At 34.1% G+C, this 21,063-nt stretch overlaps 1 protein-coding gene across 1 annotated transcript in view; it reads left to right on the top strand.

Annotated features, from left to right (window-relative positions):
• The window catches only part of robo1 (roundabout guidance receptor 1), an 824,247-nt gene that overhangs the window by 747,875 nt on the left and 55,309 nt on the right, over positions 1-21,063 (top strand). Inside the window, exons 4-6 of the mRNA XM_085956945.1 lie at positions 3,880-4,022; positions 4,957-5,178; positions 5,876-6,086. Coding sequence (XP_085813071.1) covers positions 3,880-4,022; positions 4,957-5,178; positions 5,876-6,086 — 576 coding nt within the window. The remainder of the gene's footprint in view (positions 1-3,879; positions 4,023-4,956; positions 5,179-5,875; positions 6,087-21,063) is intronic.

The following is a 21,063-nucleotide window of genomic DNA, read 5'->3' as shown; positions in this document are numbered from 1 at the left end:
TTTCCTCCTACATTGAGCGTGGGGCCAATCGGTTATATTTTATTTCCATACGCGGCCGCGATTTCATAACGGAAGTAGTTAAAATATTATATACCTACCTACCTGCTTGTTTGCGAAGCAATGTTTAGATTTTCAACTGATTCAGACATTATGTATTATAATTCTACAAGATCTTTTTATTAAGATAGTGGGTTACATATTCATGTAAACCACATAACATGCTTCACGACTGTACAATAAAAACCACATCGGCGCGGATCGTGGCAGAAAAGGAATGCTAAGTATATTTGCTAACGTAGGAAGTATACCTATTTTCTTTAATTTACATTTTTGTAAAAAAAAAAAATATAGATTTCAATTTTTTTTCTTGTATGTTGTATGTTGCTTCGCTAGACTACACCAACTGGGCCGGTCCTAGCAAATACGAGGTCTGTTTGAAGCATATTATGCGATACTAGAGCTTGTGATTTCTCGACTTTTTTTCATTTATCAAGGTTTGATAATTCTCGAAATCAAGAATGTTTGTTTTCTCGAGAAATCGGGATTGGTCGTTTGATTTCTCGAGAAATCTTCATTTAACACGAAATCAATTCTTTTAGTAGTCGACAGCCTTTTTAACAGAAAAATCAGATTTTCTTAGACATCTCAATCTATTGACAATTTGAGCAATCTCGTTGATGTTTTCTCGAGAAATAAGAATTCTCGCCTAGGTTGGTGAGGGCAGGGGGAGGGGTGTATTCTTAATGTATTGAAAAGTTTTTAAAGCTTTAAAAAATAATTATTTTTTTTGCAATGTAGAAATGTACTGGATATTTTGATAATACCTATACTTGCTACTTTAACTAGGGACTTGTTAATCGCGTTTTTATGGCTTTTTTTTATTAAATTAAAAATACAGTAAGTAACACCAGAAATTCTTATACAACTGATAAACCTTATTAAACAACATTTAGATTATAAATGCATATATCTTTAAAAATAATAATATGTAATAGTAAGAGGAAAACCGTCAACGAACGCATTACACCTATTTTAGTCGCTATTTTTTCACTATTTTTTAACAATCAAATTAATATTATAATTATAAACATCTGTATACAGTGTCTTCCTAATCCAGGGGTTTTTTATCCTTTTTGAGCCGTGACCCAGATTATGGTAATAATTTTGGTTAGCAACCCAAGAAAAATAGTAGATAGCTTTTTAAAGCTCCTAATCGGACGAACTCGGCCCTGGCCACTGTGTAAGTTAATTAAAAGGTATATATTGTGTTTTATTTTAAGTGGTACATAATAAAAAGTTTAATTATTTATTAATGTCTGCAGAAATGCCAATGGCCAGTTTTATGTCTAAAACTTTAGTGCCATTTATCTCCTAATCACATAATTAATATGGAGTTAGGACTATTTATTTTAAGAGGGCAGCATAAGTGATTATTTATTGTTGCAATGCATGAAAAAGACCAGTAGGTAGGTCAACAGTAAGAATAGCGTTCCCGAGTAATTACTGATCACACCTAAACTACCTTCTACAAAAATCCCACTGAGAATAATAATTGACTGTTGATAATATATATTAAAGTTTTTCATATCTATACTATAAACCGGTGTTTCCCAAACTTTCGACATCTGTGTACCCAATAATAACAAACAAAATATATATTTTTTTTCCTAAGTACATAAACAAAATAATAATAAACGAAAAATAAAATTTATTCTTAATAACATATAAGTAAATAAAAGTTATATTATACATAACATTCATTATAATCAATGAGAAGGATGAAATTGTTTATGTTGAGACAGATCATCATAATTTGGTTCCCTGGTTGTTAATTTTAATCTAAGTTGCGGTTCTACATCCAAAAGCCTGTTCCTTTATTTTGACTTAATGTCTACAAATGCTGAAAAAGCAACTTTACATAGATATGAAATTGGAAAAGGCAAGATGTATTTCAGGATGTTCTCTGTTAAAACTGGATAACACATGTATTATATTATTATTTATTTTTCAAGAATCCGTCTGAAGCTAACGATAAATTACTCTTCTTCCGTATGCGATAAACCTTCTAGCATCGATGTTGTATTGACGTCGTATTAATGCTTGTTGCACCAGGCGCAGCCAAAGCCCGGTGCAGCGCGTACCTCCATCAAACTCATCCCGTACCCCAGGGGTACGCGTACCACACTTTGGGAAACACTGAAAAGTTTGATTATTAATTTAGGGTAATTATTATTAGAGTCTGTTAGTTAGATTGGAATTCCGTGTTAATGGTATGGTTACAATTTTATTTTAGCTTATGTAAGTAAACAAATATTTTATCGAGTGTTTCATGACATGACTCATGAACGAGTGAATCAATCGTCTGTTTCGCGCGTGATGTAAAAGCATCAATCGACGGAATTAGCACATACGAAGTCAGTCAAGATGGCCTACTGGCCGCAGCCATCAAAGAAATGTAAATATTGACACAAACGATGCAGTTTTCACAGAAATACCAACTGGAAACTAAGTCTTGAGCATTTTTGTGGTTTTTGATTGGCCATACTGACATTAATTTGTGGTGTGTTAAAATAAATAACAAAATCTATGTTAGGTTAGGAATGTCAGCAAAACAGACTAGATTTTCAATAGTAGCTACATTTTAAGAATTTATTGCTCTTACTAGCTAAATTTCAGTAGCACTCCACATATTCTTTTCCTTTCAATGGTTCCCTCATGGCTGATGATTATGACTATATGATTAGTGAATTCTGTTACCAGTAAGCTCATTCACTCGGTCGCTTCAGTGCGCTGACGTTATTCTTATGCTTTGCTTTCCCTGAAATCTCCACATTCTCCCGTCGACGATGACCAATATAATATTTGAAAAAGCGCTATGCAAAGACAGCTGTTCCTTTATTTCGAGTATTGGCTGTATTTCGGTGTGCGGTTCATTACCAAGTATTTTATTAAAATATCCATATTTGTCAAATCTTTGTTTTTTTTTGTAAACACCGAATTCTAAATAGATTTTTTTTTTTATTCATAAGTTTACTTTTCTAAATTACAATCTAATAATATACAAATTACTATTTTCACCGAAAATAGAGATTATAATAAAAGCCTTTAAATTATAATATGGTTGTTATCCATATGCCCAAGTCAAGCTTGCTATTATAGATCAAACACACATATTGTAAAATGTAAACACATATACACAAATAGTCGATTGTTTAAAAATATATAGGTACCTATTGGTAAATTGGTAATACTGCGTATTATTAAAAATAAAAATAAATCTTTTTTTAAAAGGTACATGTTCAAACACGCGCGTTAACATGATCTTACTCCCTACTTCACTTATAGTTTGTCAATTTATGGCTACGGCCGTATGTTGTAGCTTAACCACTGGGAAATGCCAAAAGAAACGACTCCCAATTTTATTGCTCCTTTGTATGACTGTTTAAGTGAATGAGAAAGAATTGAATGACAATCATGCGTCTTGCATATTATAACTATTGTAACCCAAAGTCTAATCTAGGCGGCTCTCGTGGTGCAGTGGGTAAGGCGCTGGCCTTCCACCCGAGTGTTCTGGGTTCGATTCCCGGTCATGACAAAAACATTTATGTGTTTTTCTCAAAGCCTGGGTGCTTGTGATTGTTTAAAATTACTAACAACCACCTTGTACGAAAAAGCAAGGACATGGTTATTAATAATACTAAAAATGTTTTTTTTAACTAAACACAAAAAAAAATAAGTTAAAGGTATCAATTTTCAATTTTTTGAGACGTTTTTTGTTTCCCCTGAAAATTTTAATTAATTGACTTCCGCGGTGTTGTTTCTTAAGCGACGATATGTTGCATAATTTATTAATCTTATATTATCTCCTTCTCTTTGCAGTTCTTCAAATGGATTTCCGGGCGCAACCTCACGATACGCGCGTCGCGGCCGGAGAGACGGCTCTCCTGGAATGTAGCCCTCCGAAAGGACACCCTGAACCGTCCGTTCAGTGGACCAGGAATGGGCAGAATATCGACATGGATGCGAACAGCAGGTAAGATTGAATGATTGTTTCAGAGCTATTCAGCCAATTCTTAACACCTATTGTAATAATCTTGTATTGGCAATGAATGGAGGAAACTATAACATATAAATAAAATTAATTTTACAATGATTTGCTCAACAATGTCGGTAGGTGTGAAATGAATAATAAACATTATTTTACTAAAATCTACATTTTAAGTATTTAACTTTTGCTTCTAGTCACCAATGCTTAGTAACTACTACTTAATACCTATTATCTAATACCTATTATAGGACCTACTTATAATATAATATTTATAATAAAAAGTATTTATAATAAACAATATTTATAATAAATTTATTATAATGTGTACTCTCGTAATATAATGTGTTACCTACATTATGACATCACAATGAAATGGGTGTTTCACAATAATTATGGATCAAGTCCAATTTTCATAAAAATCGTTTTTTTTTTGTTTCAGTGGCTAGATAAAATATATTTTTATAATATCACAATCGTAGCTCTACAATTTTCCGCATAAATGGCAATACTAGTATTGATAAGACATCGTAATATCAATATTATTGAATGTGAATCATGTCCATTTTGACAGTTCATTCAGCAGTAAATATAAAGAGGTATTTGCTAACATTAATTTGCTAATATTAATAAAGCCTGAATATACTTTATGTTTCGACTATTTAGTTAAATTGATCCGTGTATGTACTATCACAATCTGGTAAGTATATACAGTGAAACCATTCCGGAATTTTAAAAAAGAAGTTTTAACTTTAGGTCCAAATATCTCAGGAACCATTTTGATGGGCTTGATCCATAATAATTATTGTGAACTACCCAAATATGATACCTAAATAACTAATAATTAATATGATCTAATTATTTATGTACCTATACAATATTACGTGTCCTTCATTAGTAGTTATAACAAGTTTTCTTCGTCTTCTAGGATGAGTTTGGTGGATGGGGGCAACTTGATGATAGCTGATGTGAGGACATCTGACGCTGGGGCGTACCGATGCAAAGCTCACAGCGTGGTCGGCTCTCGCGAATCGAAGCCAGCCCAGCTCTCCGTACTCCAAAGACCACATTTCATCCTTCGACCGACAGGAGTCGCCGTCTTGGTTGGACAGTCGGCAGAGTTCAGATGCCAGGTTAGTGATCTATGCCCTGCCACTATGGTAATGTAGATTATGAAGTAGAAGACCATATTTTTATAAAATACTAGCCGAAGTCAACTCGGATTCCCACTAGAAAACAATAATAATTACATTCTTAAATATTAAAAAATTGGTATACTTATGCATACAACATATCAAAATAATAAAAAAATCTGACAGCTAAGTCAAACAAAAGAAATTAAAATCAAATCCTAATAATTTTACATATTATAATCGAAACTTTATCTGTCGTGAAAATTCTAAATTTGAATTGGCATTAGAGGTAATTTAAACAAAGAATCGTGTATTATGCAGATTTCAGTTGAGACCAAGTAGGAAAAGGAAATAAACCAAACATATTACTATTTTAACTTTTATTAGTCATCTATCTCAATTTGTCGTTTTAGAATCTTTCTTTTACATATAACTTGTATCCATATTATGATTTAATTTATTCTGATGACATTATCAATTATCATGATTGGTTAGTACCTAAGTTTTTTTTTAAAATATGGAAATAGATTTACTACCCAAGCATTAGCCAAAGGCAATACAACCTGAAAAGATAATAATACCTAATAAACTAACAGATGAAATATATTATGTATTTCAAAATAGTAGGACTAGCAACCTCTGTGGACCTGCCAACACCAGCTTCTTACTGTATTCAATTGGTTATTTATTTGTTTAGATCGGAGGCGACCCTCCACCAGAAGTGACGTGGTCCAAGGTGGGCGGGCATCTTCCAAGCGCACGGTCAGACCTCGGAGCCCTGTCCTCGGTGTCAGGACAGTCTCAATTGCTTATCCAGCGAGCCGAACCTTCAGACGCCGGTTTATACGTCTGCATGGCGAGGAATTCTGCAGGATTCGCCAGCGCCAATGCTACGCTTGCCGTTTACTGTGAGTACCTACTAACACTTATGATAACACATTAGAGAGAAATCTTACCGAGTGATCGTATTTAAAAGATCGCCATTCTCAGTAAAGGTGTAAACCAGTGGTCGGCAACCTACTACCCGCGGGTAATTGAATTACCCACTACATACAACATTTTGAATTAGGTACCCGCCAAGATTTTTTTTTTCAAATTATTATTTTTATAAAATTATCTATATATTGACAACGGAACGCGAGATTTAAGGATTTAAAGACGTATTGTCAAATGCTTAGCTTTATTATAAAACCGGATAAGATGGATTTAAACAAGAATGAGCTTAAATATTTCGAATATCTTCGAATAAATAATCTGAAATTAGAATACATTGAATTCAAATGTTCAGTTCTATGGACAAATAAATTTAAAGATCTTCACCAGCATCTTGAAAACACAAAACACGATCACATGAATGCAATATCATCATGCTGGGCTTCATTGCCACACAAATTTTCATGCTTAAAAAAATGCATTTTCTCTATTATCAGCATTTGTTTCAACATACGTATTCTTGTGAGCAAACATTTTTTCAAATGAAATGTGTCCAGAATACTCTGCGAAATCAATTAACACCAAAGAATCTTGTGTTCGATTCAAGACAATACCGTTTACACTGTAAACGATATGAAGAGAAAATTTTACTCAAAATGGCATTGTAATTGCATTTTAAATATCCATTTTTAAAGAAAATATAAATTATGTGCTCACATCCTAACATTCTGGCTTTTGGTGTTCAGGATTTTGGCTCCGGGATTTCGGCTATTCGAGTTTTCTGCCTCCGGGGGATATCGTTCTGCACCCGCTAACTTCAAGACGTGTTTTAATTTCAATAAATAGTACAAACGGCCTTATAAATATCTATTTACACCACATTTTTAAATAATGTGATTGTTTACACTTCCGTGTAAACGTTATATAATCGTTCAGTACCACCGTCATCGTCACTGTTATGTATACATGAAATATGGCGTACTAACCGTTAGTGCTCAAGTAAAATGGTATGTTACATTATATTATATGTTGAAAAATGAATGTTTCCAGTCATAGAGTACCTAATACTGTCACAACCCAGATAATTGAGTTGTCACTTAAATGGATAAGACGTTTTTCCATTAATAATATCTGAAATGACAAAGTGACTATTTAGTTACGCTATTCAAATACTAATATAATAACGTTGAATTTATTTAGAACCTGTAATTCAGGTGTAAATAGTGTTAAACCCAGTTTTCTTACAACTTTCGATTTATAGTAAAATATATTAAACGAATCAAAATATGCAAAGTATTAGCTATAAGTTAAGTATTAACTTAACAACACAGTTTTCATCATTTTAAAGTGCAATTGTTAACCTACCTACCTGTAAAATATTTATTCGCAGTTATTTTTACTAAAATATTATGATTATTTGATAAGACAATCAGATATAAATTTCTATATCTATCACAACTTATTACTATGGAGTTCGTACTTGAGGTTACAAAATAATGATTTTTGTACAGACTTTGTCAAAATCATATTTTGTATCATAAGACAGTGTCTCTGGATCAGCTTCCCAACTTGGCATTTTTCTTGCCAGATCTAGCATTTTTGAATATGCATCTAGCTTGCAAAATTCGCATCAGGCGTGTGGCGTTAAATCTAGCGTTTCCGACATCGCAGACAGCCTAGAATAGTATAACTAACTTTGCATAAAAATCTTCATTCTGAACTTTCGTGTCTAATTTATCTTATACTTAAATAAAATAAATGTACATACAAAATTATGACTAAACTTCTTATCTGCATTGATTTAGTGACTTATTGTAATAGTGTTGTAAAACAAGAAATTCTTATTCCGTCTTTGTTCTTGTATACTGTTAATAGTTTTGACATTTAAAAAAAAATGATGATTTTTACCTTGACACTTTATGAATTATTAGAAAATCTAGAATTTTTTCTGCCATCTAGCTTATTTTCTTACCCTATCTGGCATATTTTTCTGAATAATAGTTGGCAACATGTCATCTGATGCTCAACTACTGTTCGGCGGTTGTTCTAATCTTTGCATCCAGTGATTGTGATAACGATATTTGACATTTGATGATCACTAATTGTTTTATAATATGTACATATTAAACTATTGTTGTTTTTATTTAATAAAACGCAATTTTTTTTGAGGCGGACGAAACCGGTCCTAATATATTAATTAAAAGTGGAATAAGTACTATAAAAAATTGCGTTTTATTAAATAAAAACAACAATACAATGCAGTTCCACCAGGAATTGACAGTTAACAAAATAAAAGAAAAAAAAACATATTAAACTCCTAAGCATTTATTAAAATTTAATCGTGTATGATTTAATAAATGCATACATGGTTGGTGCATATATCAGTCAGTTAGTTGTCACAGATTTGATAAAAATATATTGCATGGACCTAATTTAACAAAAAACGTTAGAAATCACTTGATTAAAGGGACGAAACTAACTGCTCATGATTGGTTTGAAATTACAATTATACCTATCAGTGACGAGGGGTGGAGGTAGGCTGTTCAGATTCGATATAAATGGTGCATATTAAACTTTCTCAGTCATGCGTATTTGTTTTCATCGAATTAAAAATGCAAATTGCAGATGGTGCTGGTTAATTTTTCAAATTCAATTTAAACCTGCCTAAATCAAACCATAATAGTTTAAGTTTGTTATAGGCGATCCGACAAAAATTGTGTACACTTTTTCAGTCATATTTATTTGTTATGAATACATATTACAGATGGTGCTGGTTAGTTTATAAAATTCATTAAGCCCTGCCTGAACCAAACCAGAATCTATAAAAATATTCTTCTATCTGTAAAATATCTAAAACGATGTACTGTTTAAAGGCATCATTTTAGAGATTTTATAGATATACGAATATTTTTTGACTACTATCTACTATGAGTTGGATTACGCAAGGTTTAATTGAATTTTTAAAAACTAACAAACACTTTGTACATATTGTTGTCTTATTTCAATGTATACAAACTTACAATGTTTTGAGTGCACTGTTTATGTTGGATTTTAACAGCCCACCCTTCGCCACTGATATAATATTCTATTATAATATTACATATTGTTTTGTTTCGTTTTCTTGCTGACGCCTTTCCACCGATAACAATAATTTGTTAACAGTGAATAATATTTAACATTTAAGAGCGTACATAAGTGAAACGACAAATAATTTTCAACTGTATGTGGCACGAAATTTCGGCCGCGATCGGAGAGCGATAATCGACCTGTTTGCACGTCAATTTGTTTTGTGATGGGGTCGGAGGAATATATTCTTAAATAGTGTAAAGATGACTAAAAAACGTTCCGCATGTACTTGAAAAATAAAACATGCCAATGGATATACTATAGTTATTACGAATATAATAATAAACATAACATAAAAATGACGCATGTTGAATTTTTATGACAAATTATATTTCGTTCTCGCGCCATTTGCACAATCCGCGCATCGCTTAGTCACGATCTTTTTAGAGTCTTAGACCATGCCTCTGCCGAGGTCATGGCCCTCACATCCTGAAGCGGGCCCCCAGACTAGGATCTTTGGCGCCCCCCCCTACATATCGCTAAGGATAAAGGCAGTGTGACGCTCCACAGTAGTGTTTTCCAAAATGATGTACGCGGTAAAATTGATGTGTAGGTGGTATATTTAGTGTTTTTTTTGTATATTTTAATACATACATCCATTTGAATCATGGAGTTGTCGAGTGTTGATACACAATTAAAAATTATTGTACAACCACATAATATTAATTAATAATACTTTTGAAGGAAAATAGCGCGCAGGCGACTTTTTTTTCCTAGTGAAGCAAATTTGTGATGTATGTTTATCTCACTTATTTGATTGACCTGCCCCACCGGGCTAGGGCCCTGTTAGCCCCCCCCTTGTGGGGGCCATGGCTGAGATATAGCCTTAAGTGTTTCGAATGCAAGGTTTACATATGATATCTTATATTGCAATTTTATTCGAAATCAAAACAATTTTATAAATTGTTTAACTAATATGCAAGTGTATCAGTGAATAAATAAATAGGTTTGATCAGATACATTGTAATCGCCGCGTTTAAAGTGCAGTTTATTGCAGGTTGTAACTGCGAATGCCAGTTTTAAAGACCCAATAATCGTTTGTGTATTTTTCATATGGCAACCATTTTATATCGTTGACAGTATAAAACACTCATAACCACAGAATAACGTATCGTGTACACGGGGCGATTTGCATATCAATGCGGCTGTAACTTATCATAATAATATTCAAATAAGCGGCCTCTCAATATGTGAAGCTACGAAAATATTACCATGAAAACAAAGGGCAACTAATTTATATGAGAGTATGTAGAAAAAAGTGCATCATACATCGGTACGATGTTTTCTATACTTTTGTTTATTGATATTGGCTATTTTTTATTATGATTCTAGTATACAAAGATTGCAAAATATATGTAAATAATTACTTTTCTTCTTAAATAATTAGACAATAAGTAATTCACATTTACTTCAGAGTAGGGAATCCAATCCCGAGCCAAAATCTTCATCCCGGGATTTCGGGATTACAATTTGACGATCCCGGGATTGGCATGTTTTCAGTAGTTAATATATACAAATAACGTTGATAGAATCGGTCAAAAATAAATCTAGTATAATTTATACTATTTAAGACATTTATTGTTAATATTGTACGTTCAATCTTGGAAATACCTACATAGGTTTAATGGAGTAAAAATATTGTAATATAAATAATAATGTGAAAGTAAAACAGTTTTATTTATTTATGAAAAGATAACAATTAATACAAATACAAGTTCAATTAAAATAAAAAATAACCTATTGTGTTGACAATAAATACACTATAAAAATTGAAGATTTAAGTAATTAAAACATTATTCTGAATGATATGCCCGAAGTAATACCAAAGCATCAAGTGTTTCGTCATTTAATCTGGATCTAATTTTGGAACCCAGGCAGCCTATGATTTTTTGTTGATTCGTCATATTTTCAAATTTCAATTGTTATTATTTTAAAAGTCGATTCAATCTTTCTTATTTTATTAATTTATGTGAAAAAATAAAATGAATTGGCGACACATGGGTAATAAATCAAACTTCATTCAAACTCAGTTCATTTCTAATGTAGTTATATGTCGTTAAGAGTATTTTTCTGTTATATTTTCGTTTTTATTTTATTTTCCATAAAACTTGATAAAAAAAAATCAATCCCGAAAGTTTCGGGATTATGTTTACTAATTCCGGGATTCATAGGTATCGAAAATAGTTTGGGATCCCGGGATTGGAATCCCTACTTCCGAGTAATTTTTGGATCCTTTATTCAATTTTTTTGTGGCTGAACAATTATTTTGGTCTGTCTATTGCAGGATCGGGGAGCTGGGGTAAATTTCATTAAATAGGGTAATCGTGAAAGTTTTAAAGATTATGAAGGCTTAAATATGTACAAATTTATGTAAGTACTTACATTTATTTAAAATACTGAATGATCGAATGGCTTTTAAAAATTTCATACGTGGAGTTGACAATGATGCTGCTGACTTTCGCAATAACATACCTTTGGGGACAAGGAGTTTCTACTTAACTGAACTCGACAACAATGTACAGTAATTAGGTTGATCTATGAACCATGAGCATCCAAGTTTCTCTGACAATTATAAAAATATAACTATTATCTATAATAAATAAAATACAAACATTGCCTCAGTTTTGGATATCACTTAAATCGCTTAAATTATTGTCCGGATGACAACTATGTACCTTCATATTCACGTGAGAAGACTTTTTGGCCATGTCAGTAATAAAAACTAAATAGAGATACCAAGACGTCAGTGCAGTGCTTCGTCTCTCCGAAATAACATAGTTATCAATTATTTTAGTAGATGCAGTAGCAGATTTATTAAAAATTTATGTTGAAAGATGTTGATGTTTCCAAATACTTAGTACTGTCGAACTACATCTTCTTGGCTACGTGTTAAAACTGTAAACTAACAAGCTCCTCCCATTTAGTCGATGACAGTGTGCTTGTGCCTAAATCTTCTTGTTGGACAGTAGTTGAATGATTGTCACTCTCTTCTTCGAAAGATCTTTCAATAAATTTATTTTATGAAATGATCTTAGATGTGCATGTGTCCCTCTAATAATTCCACCTAATGTTTTATTAGTTTACTGTACTTTTTACACTTACATGTCTAATGAACACGGGAGTAAACTAGACATATCGTAATCCTACAAAAATGCTTTTATGTTACATAGTTAATACATTTTGTTTTCACTACCGATTTCGATTTTTTTTTTACCGTTTCAATAACGAATATTTCGGTATTTTCGGATTTTTAAAACCAATATTTCGCTATCGAAAAATACTGAATTACAGTTCCTAGTTTCCGGTGGCTGGTTGATGGTGCATAAGGGGCCTTATTGTAAATTTTATAGCGATTACACCACAGTTTGGGAATAATCATATTCTCTCCATAATATAAAGGTTGAATTAAGCGATTATGAACATGAAATAAATCGTAATAACGACAATTTAAACATGTTTCATATCAAAAGTCCACCGGCATTACACGTCGAGCTTACTTTATAAGCACTTCGTTTAGCATGCAACGACATCTATCGAATTATATTATTTTTATTGAAGCCTCCATAAAACTACATAATAGCCCCTAATAATACTTACTTTCACAAACTACTACGACATAATAATTATTGAACGACCTGCCTTTTAAACTCTGAAGCAGACCAGGTTTACAAAGTTTTAAAAGGTTACGTATACATTAGGCGCCTATCCGTTACATACATTGAAAGTATTAATTTAAATCAGTTATAATAAATAACATAGCATCTTCTTCTTTCTCGGCACTACATCCCTGGGCGGGATTTGGCCTCCTCTACAATTGTCCTCCACACGCTCCTTTCCCTGGCTGCTCCTTTCCAGTCTCCAGCCTTCCCCATCTTTCTCCAGTCGTCTTCGATAACATAGCATATAATTGCAATAAGGTACAGTCGAAAGTTGAAATAAGTAATTCTACTGGGCACTGGCTAGTATATCAGTTAGGCCTACCAAGTTAGTTATTGAGGGACGTTGCTGCAGTTTCGTCGAAAAACATTGACTGTCACATTCGCAAACACCTTTTTAAATCATTAGCATTTTAGACAAATCTGTATAATTATGTATTATAAAACTAGCAAACATTACCAGGTGACACCATCACCTGTCAACATTCTCATACGTCTCCTCCCTGTCTTACTATCTCTCATACGTTTACGTATATGTCCTATCCTACTGTCTTTGTCCTGGTGTTTTAGACTCAATTCTTTGTCTATGTAGAGTTTTCCGATATTGCCAAGCACGCCATCGCTGACTCGTTCATTTGTCAAGCGGCGACGTTTAGTTGATGGTCCTTCCTTATACATAATGTTTATTTTTTTATTGATGGTGTATGTTGTAGGTTACAGTAGGTTCCCTATTATAATTACCCTTAAAGCTGTTGGATAACACACCAATTTCTTGATTCTCTAATCACTCGATATGCTATTAGCGTATTGTAAGAATTTGTCATAATATTATGAGAGTATCGTTTGTTTTCTTCCACGACCCGATTAAAATAAACGATTCCTACGGTTTTTCAAGCTTAGAATTAGCGTTTATACGTTATATTAATGTTCATTTGTTTTCTCTTATGTGTTACAGATAATTCAAGACAAATATAATATATAAGGTCATTATTGAAATGCTTAGATATTACTCAAACACGAGAAATCATCAGGATTCGGCACTGAATTTGTATTATTGTGTACGGGATCCGATTCCCGGAATATTGGGTGCTTCTAGTTATAGCAATTAGCAATATTGTTATAGCGAACCACGAATACAATAAACGATACTCCGCGCGTTTACTTCGGGAATATTATTGTTGTATTCTTTGTAGAAGATGAGCTGAATGGTCCAAATCATACGATATAATAGATATCATAATATTATTATGATAGATAGGTAGATAAGTTTTCTTATAATATTATGTTTATCGTATTAAGCCATCGATGAGATTGAGCTACTTTACAAGCTGCTTGTTGGCGAATTTAAAAGCGGGCGAGTGCGATTGTGATGATGACACACAAAACTTTCCACTCGCTTAGAAGCCAACAAGTTAGCGAATTGAAACCGTAATTTTTGGTACTATTTTGACAGGACGTATTGAGTAGTTCATTGTTTTACCGGGGGGTCGCCACTATCGCCATACTGCGCAGACGCATATCGGCCCACACGCCAGCGTGAAGCGTGTAAAGTTGACCGGCTTTCAACTTTTCTCGGTAGATTGATTACAATCTGCTTGTTAGCTTGTTCGATGATGACACTGGGCGAGTTTACAAGCTGATTGTAAATTCGCCAACAAGCAGCTTGTAAAGTAGCTCAATGTCATCGAGGCTTTATGATAAAAGAATACTAAATGCAAGATTTTTGATAGTTGAAGTGTGTAGGTTTATAAAACTAATAAATAATATTGTAAGACAGGTAACTGAGTGTCAAAAATATATTATAACAGTCATTGTAGTTCTCAAAATGGCGTGTTATTTTTTCAAAATGTCCGCCAGTCGCATTCGAATTTTAAACGGGCAATTTGGCATTGTTCCCCGCGGACCGACATTTTAATAAGGGTCGCGTAAATCCTGCCCGCGGAGCGATAAACGTCAAACCTGTGGGCGGATTCTAGGTTATGTTATTGTTTTGTTTTTCATGCGTGTGCGCATTTATTTTATGGATATGATTTTTACCGCAAAGGTTCACGGGGCCGTAAAGTTTTCCTTTTTTCGAAATGTATATTTGATACATTGCTCTCCATTTTCCATCATTCTTTATTATACGTTTCATTGCTAATGAAGATTCATTTCGCCATGCATTAGAACTGGTGTTTTTAACTGAAATGAAAATGTAAACGAATGGCTTAATATTACATATCTCTCTAACCATAATCATATTTTGCTCTATATTACGTGCCGATAGCCGTTTTGGGTTTAGGTATACTTCCACATTATTTACTTATTAACAATGCTTATAATAATATATACCTACATAATACACTATATTGTATAAACCAGTGCTCCGCAACCGGTGTGCCGCGGCACACTGGTGTGCCGTGAGACGATGCTAGGTATGCCGCGGTGCAATAGCAAAATTTTCGTACATGGCTGGTAATATATTTGAGCACCTGCATGAACTTAATAAAACAATGCAAGGTCAGAATGAAAATATATTGATGTGCTCTGATAAATTAGAAATCAAAAATAAAATGGAACTTTGGGAGAAGGAATTAAGGCAAAGATTTCTACAAATGTTCCAAAGGAAGTACCAAACTACCATTGAAAACAAGCAATTAATTTTGGATCCGTCTCAAAAACATTTAACTTTGCTGCAAAAGAAATTTCATCAGTCCTTTCATACAATAAATGCGACAGGATACGAAACCCTTTTGCAACCAATGCCGAAAATTCTATAGAAGCGCTTTTCCTATAAATTCGAGAGGAATTTGTTGAATTGATAAACGACGGGACGCTAAAACTGAAGTTCGCCGATGTTCCATTGGCTATTTTCTGGATTTCGGTTAATAAAAAAATATCCTTGGATTTCCGACAAAGCTATCGCAGTTCAGCTTCCATTTTCGAGTCAAAAAAAGTCACCTGCGGCGCTATTTTATCACCCTAGTAAGTATTAATATTTTAAACATGTTATTGTAGGACACAATTTATTATTATTGTATCAATACTCGACAAATAATTATTCCTAACCCAACAACAAACCATAATAATTATATTAATAGAATCCATACAAAAAATCGCTAAACATAAAATCAATACCATTAATTTTACCTCGAACACTATTTGAAAAAACGCTGTTTTAGAGTATCACACTGTCTTTAACCTTAGCGATAGGTAGGGGAGCCCGCCAAATATCTTGGGCTGGGGTCCCCCTTCAGGATGTGGAGTCCATGTTTTGGTGTATAAATTGTTTTACGTGTGGTGTGCCACGGAATTCTGGGAAGACCTTTGGTGTGCCATGGGTTGGAAAAGGTTGCGGAGCACTGGTATAAATAATTGTCCATATTATTGCTACAATAATATTATGAACTATTCACAAACATTTGTAGGTAATAATTATTATTGTTTATAAAGTTGTGATCAAATTGAGGTGCATGTCGCATACTGTCACGCTGTCGCGGCGACAAATTTACTCTATGGGTTTTTCATTTTGCAGAATATTTTGAACGATCACCATCTCTGTGAATTCACTGAAGAATGACACAGATAAAGAGTGCCAATTTTAACAGTTTCTACGTGTGCGTACCTACGTTAAAATTACTTGCGACATGACATCCATAGATAATATTTTGAACAGAACCGAACCTGCAGATCATAGATAATAGACAACATTCAGAAAATACATAGTGCCAACCGCTATAAACAAAAAAAGTGATTTTGACATGACAGTCGAAAAGTGTAGTCATGTAGAAGATGATAAAAACGTTCATTGAGTCATGCAGGTGTCGATGCAGTGCAGTTCAAGGTGAGGTCGCACCCTCACAACTAAACCGCCACAAGTCCAAATTTACGTGCATTGAACTCAAATAATAAATAAGTGACACTTTTAAGTCACATAATGAGTGAGATATTGGCATATTGTATCGTAAATTAAACATTTTAGCAAACTGAATAAATTTTGTATTAGATACTCAATTTCCTAAGACGACAGATTCTGTAAAGAGATATCTTCAAAAGCTATTCATATTTTGTACTAAGAATTATTATGATAATTTTGAAACGTAGTAATTAACTAATTACTACGTTTCACTGTCTATCGTTCATAGTATATGTACCGAAAATTTGATATCTCTAACTCGTCAAATCAAAGTCAAAACTTCATTCAATATCTAAACATATTTCAAAAACACAGTACAAAAATGCGAAAGGTAAAAACTTCGAAAATGTCCCACTGAAGCGGACGAAACCGGTCCTAATATATTAATTAAAAGTGGAATAAGTACTATAAAAAAAATTGCGTTTTATTAAATAAAAACAACAATACAATGCAGTTCCACCATGAATTGACAGTTAACAAAATAAAGGAAATTAAAAACTTCAAAGCTGATTTTCTCTGTTTGACGTTTTTTGGATTGTGGCAGTTTAGTTGCGAGGGTGCGACTGGTGACCTCATTGTTGTTCTGGTGAATTCGGCAGATTTTGCCAACTGACAATGTTAGTTTAAAACTTTGGACGCTGAAGACGCACCTGGCGCGTAATGACCAGGCGTCCGATCGATGTAATTTACGTGCATTTTAAAGGTGGTAATTAAATAATCATCTAGTCAGCAGCGAATGAGCGAATGAATTAAACTGTTTAAAGGTTCAAAATGTGCTACGGGATGGGAACATCAGTCTGATGACATCTTAAAGACCAAGAAAAACGACATTACACAGTTTTTCCCGTAGCAGCAGCTTACTGTGGCGTCACGTGATAGTTTGCGGCATGCACCATAATATAATTCGCCCTTAGAGGGCTCGCACATCAGAACTCGCCGCATGCGTCTTACGACGAATTCGTCGATGTGACGTCATCGTAAACCAAGAAACAAACGTTATCAAATGGACCTTCGCAGATTGGCCGATGCAACTGCAACTCTGCGACCCTGCGACATTCGTCTAGTTGCAATGGCCAAAGCGTGCATGTCGATCTCGGGAATGTCGCCTCCGCGCAAGCGCACAGCTGGCGGCCATCGGTCATTTCTGTCTTTGTCTCTGTCTACAATGTCATTGCTCGCTCACGCCGCCGCGTTTGACGTTTGTTCATACAATCAACACAATAAAAATGGCAGACGAGAGACTTCTCTTTTTGACGTTTGCCGCTGGGCAGATGTGCGAGGATGTACGATGCAACATTCGTCGAAATTTTGTCAACTTTTGATTTATGGCCGTTAGGCACACAAGGCGAATTGTGATGTGCGAGCCGGCTTAAGGAACTTCCATGGCTGCTAGTGATTCAAATATTGTTATCGACTTCGCTACAAAACTCTGTAATTATGAAATAAATAATTTCGGCGTAAATAATAAAAATATACCTACTTATAATAATTTATGTTGTGGGTATCCTTTACGTACCTATATGAATATAAAACTTTCCATTGTTTTCTTTCAAACAAATATGCAATAAATAATTATTTCCAAGAAAGTTTAAAACAAATTTAACTTTTCCGCTTTTGTCTGAATCGTAGCGGTGCACGTGTTATCTGGAAACACGAGTTAAGCAATAAATATTTCAACACGAAATAATCATATATTTGCTTATTTAAGTAAATGGCTACTGGTTGCTATTTTACATGACTATTTACAGGAGTTGTGAATTTGTTTGCCATCTACACAAAGCGCGTTGTGATGTGTGGTCAGCGTTGCCAATTTAGCGTTTTTCGATAGGCATTTAGCTTTCTGGCTGGTAGCGTTTTTACTATCATTTTTGATACCTTCAGCAGCTTTTAAATGTGCTGAAAATACGCTAGATAATTAGTTTATTTATTTTCATGCGCATCAAATTTCCGACTATCAGATACCTACGTAATGCAGATAGGTCAGTACCTATTTTAGTATGTAGCATGAGAAATAAAACAACAAATTAACACTTGAAACAATATAAGGTTTCATGGCCTTATAGTGAATTGGTATCATATAATTTAAAGTTTGCTTAGGTATGTGATATCAGTTTGACGATTATCGGAATGACATGAAACGAAACTTGAGTGCCGCAGGTATTTTTTGTTGTCAATTTTGAAATATATTTCTGTTAAAATGTGTGATTTTTACACGGACCTACCTATATACATTTTTTCGATACGTGAAAGGAAAAGTATTGACTTCGTTCTTGGGTAGGCAAGAGAAATTTATTTTCAAAAATGTTCGAGTTTTTTCCTGCCAAATACTGGAGAATTTTCATAATTCGATGCGACTCGTACTTCAAAATTACATAAAATTATTCATACAGGTGAAAGGTATAATTAAAGTAAAATTATTTGTCCCCTTGATTATTTTGAATAAAGTAGGTAGTATGACTTATTTACGTTGATTGTTAGAACTAGGGATTGCAATACCGAATGAAATTACTAATACCGGTAAGTATTTGTAAAAAAATTGGAAAAAACAGAAATATCTAATGAATATATTATAACTATGTAAAAATCCCTTTAAAAATAATATTTTTTAGCAATAATATTGATGGTATATGAAGAGCCACGGAAGTAAGCCAGACATCACGTAACCCGACAAAAAATACAGTCCTCTTAAGCAATGACATTATTAATGGACGACGCACTCAATACAGTAGCTAGCAAGCAAATTCGCGCATTCGCATCTATAGGTAGACGTCACGCAATTTCATTATGCGATATCACGCATCGGGAATTTATAGCGATATGACCTTTATTGTAATGGCGTTAGAGCAGTGTTTCTAGTGTCAATGTTCATTTGAGCGAACCCGTTCGAACCGAACCATTCGGCAGACCCAACAAAAAGCATCAGGAATTTATAGCAATATCACCTTTATTGTAATGGCGTTAGAACAGATTATGCCATTCGGCAGACCCGGCAATAAAGTGAGTGTCATTTTCTTTTCCAGATGATTCGTCCATATTAATGTCATTGCTCTTAAGCCATATAATATTATTATTGTTTCCACTTTCAATACCGAATATATCGGTATTGTCTGATTTTTAAAACCGGTATTTCGGTATCGAAAAATATTGAAATACCGGTATTGCAATCCCTAGCTAGAACACAACACAACGACAGTTATGACGATTAAAATTATTATTACAATTAATTACGATTATTTATATTACAGGTAGGTAGGTATACGTCATAGTTTCACAAAACGAAGTGGACCAGTTCCAATAATAGTGTTGCATTCATATTAACGTCAAAACCATAAACCATATTTTATGTTTACACGGGTGTAATTGGGATGTAAAAACCTGCCTCTCACATTTGATTTTTCCGGAAATTGTGCAACTTAAATTTTTGTACAGACAACGGGTATATTTCAATAAAATCTTTCACCTCTGGTTATTTACATGGATGAAACGGCGCTTGCCGGGATCATTACTGCACCACAATGCCCTGTGTGTTATTTCGTTTTGTATGGAGTATTCAGTATGGACACAGAGTGCTTTCACAATAAACTGTGCACTTTACAATACAAACATTTTCAACTGTTATGCTATGTGTGCACAATATAAACAGTGTGACCCAAAAAGTCAACTGCTTCCATAAATAAGTCTGTATTCATTAAATTAGTGGGTTACGGATGTGAATATATTTATTTATTTTCATATTTCAGTATTACTAGTGTCATCAGCCGGGGTCAATCCACTGCTGGATGAAGCCCTCCCCAAGCTTCTTCCAACTCTCTTGGTCCTATGTCGTTCGCTGCCACGTATTTCCGCTGAACTTTACCAGCTCGTCAATCCAGCGGTTTTTAGGGCGACCCTGTGGCCGTTTCGTGCCCCTTGGGTACAACTGGATGACGGCATTTGTCCAGCGTCCTGTCTGCTTCCTAACCCATTCGTTTCTCTTACGGTCCTTTCGCGTGATGCCCAACATACACCTCTCCATGCCTCGCTGTGTGACTCTTAGCCTTTGGGCATCTCTCGTGTTGAGGGTCCACGTCTCGCAGCCATACGTGAGCACGGGTAGCACACATTGGTTGAACACCTTACACTTAAAACATAGTGGTAGGTCACTCTTGAAGATACTATTCAGACGTCCGAAAGCACTCTATCCCAGCTTTGTTCTGCGAGCAATTTCATCGTGCATGCTTCCGTCTGTGGACACCTGCTGTCCGAGATAGACGTAGCTGCTGACTTGCTCGAGTT

Source organism: Rhyacophila brunnea, unplaced genomic scaffold, assembly GCF_057557595.1.
Source record: "Rhyacophila brunnea isolate RB1 unplaced genomic scaffold, BYU_Rbru_1.0 scaffold_6, whole genome shotgun sequence".
Lineage (NCBI taxonomy): Eukaryota > Metazoa > Arthropoda > Insecta > Trichoptera > Rhyacophilidae > Rhyacophila > Rhyacophila brunnea.
Note: the sequence above shows the minus strand (reverse complement) of the source record. Positions and strands in the feature narration are given on the sequence as shown.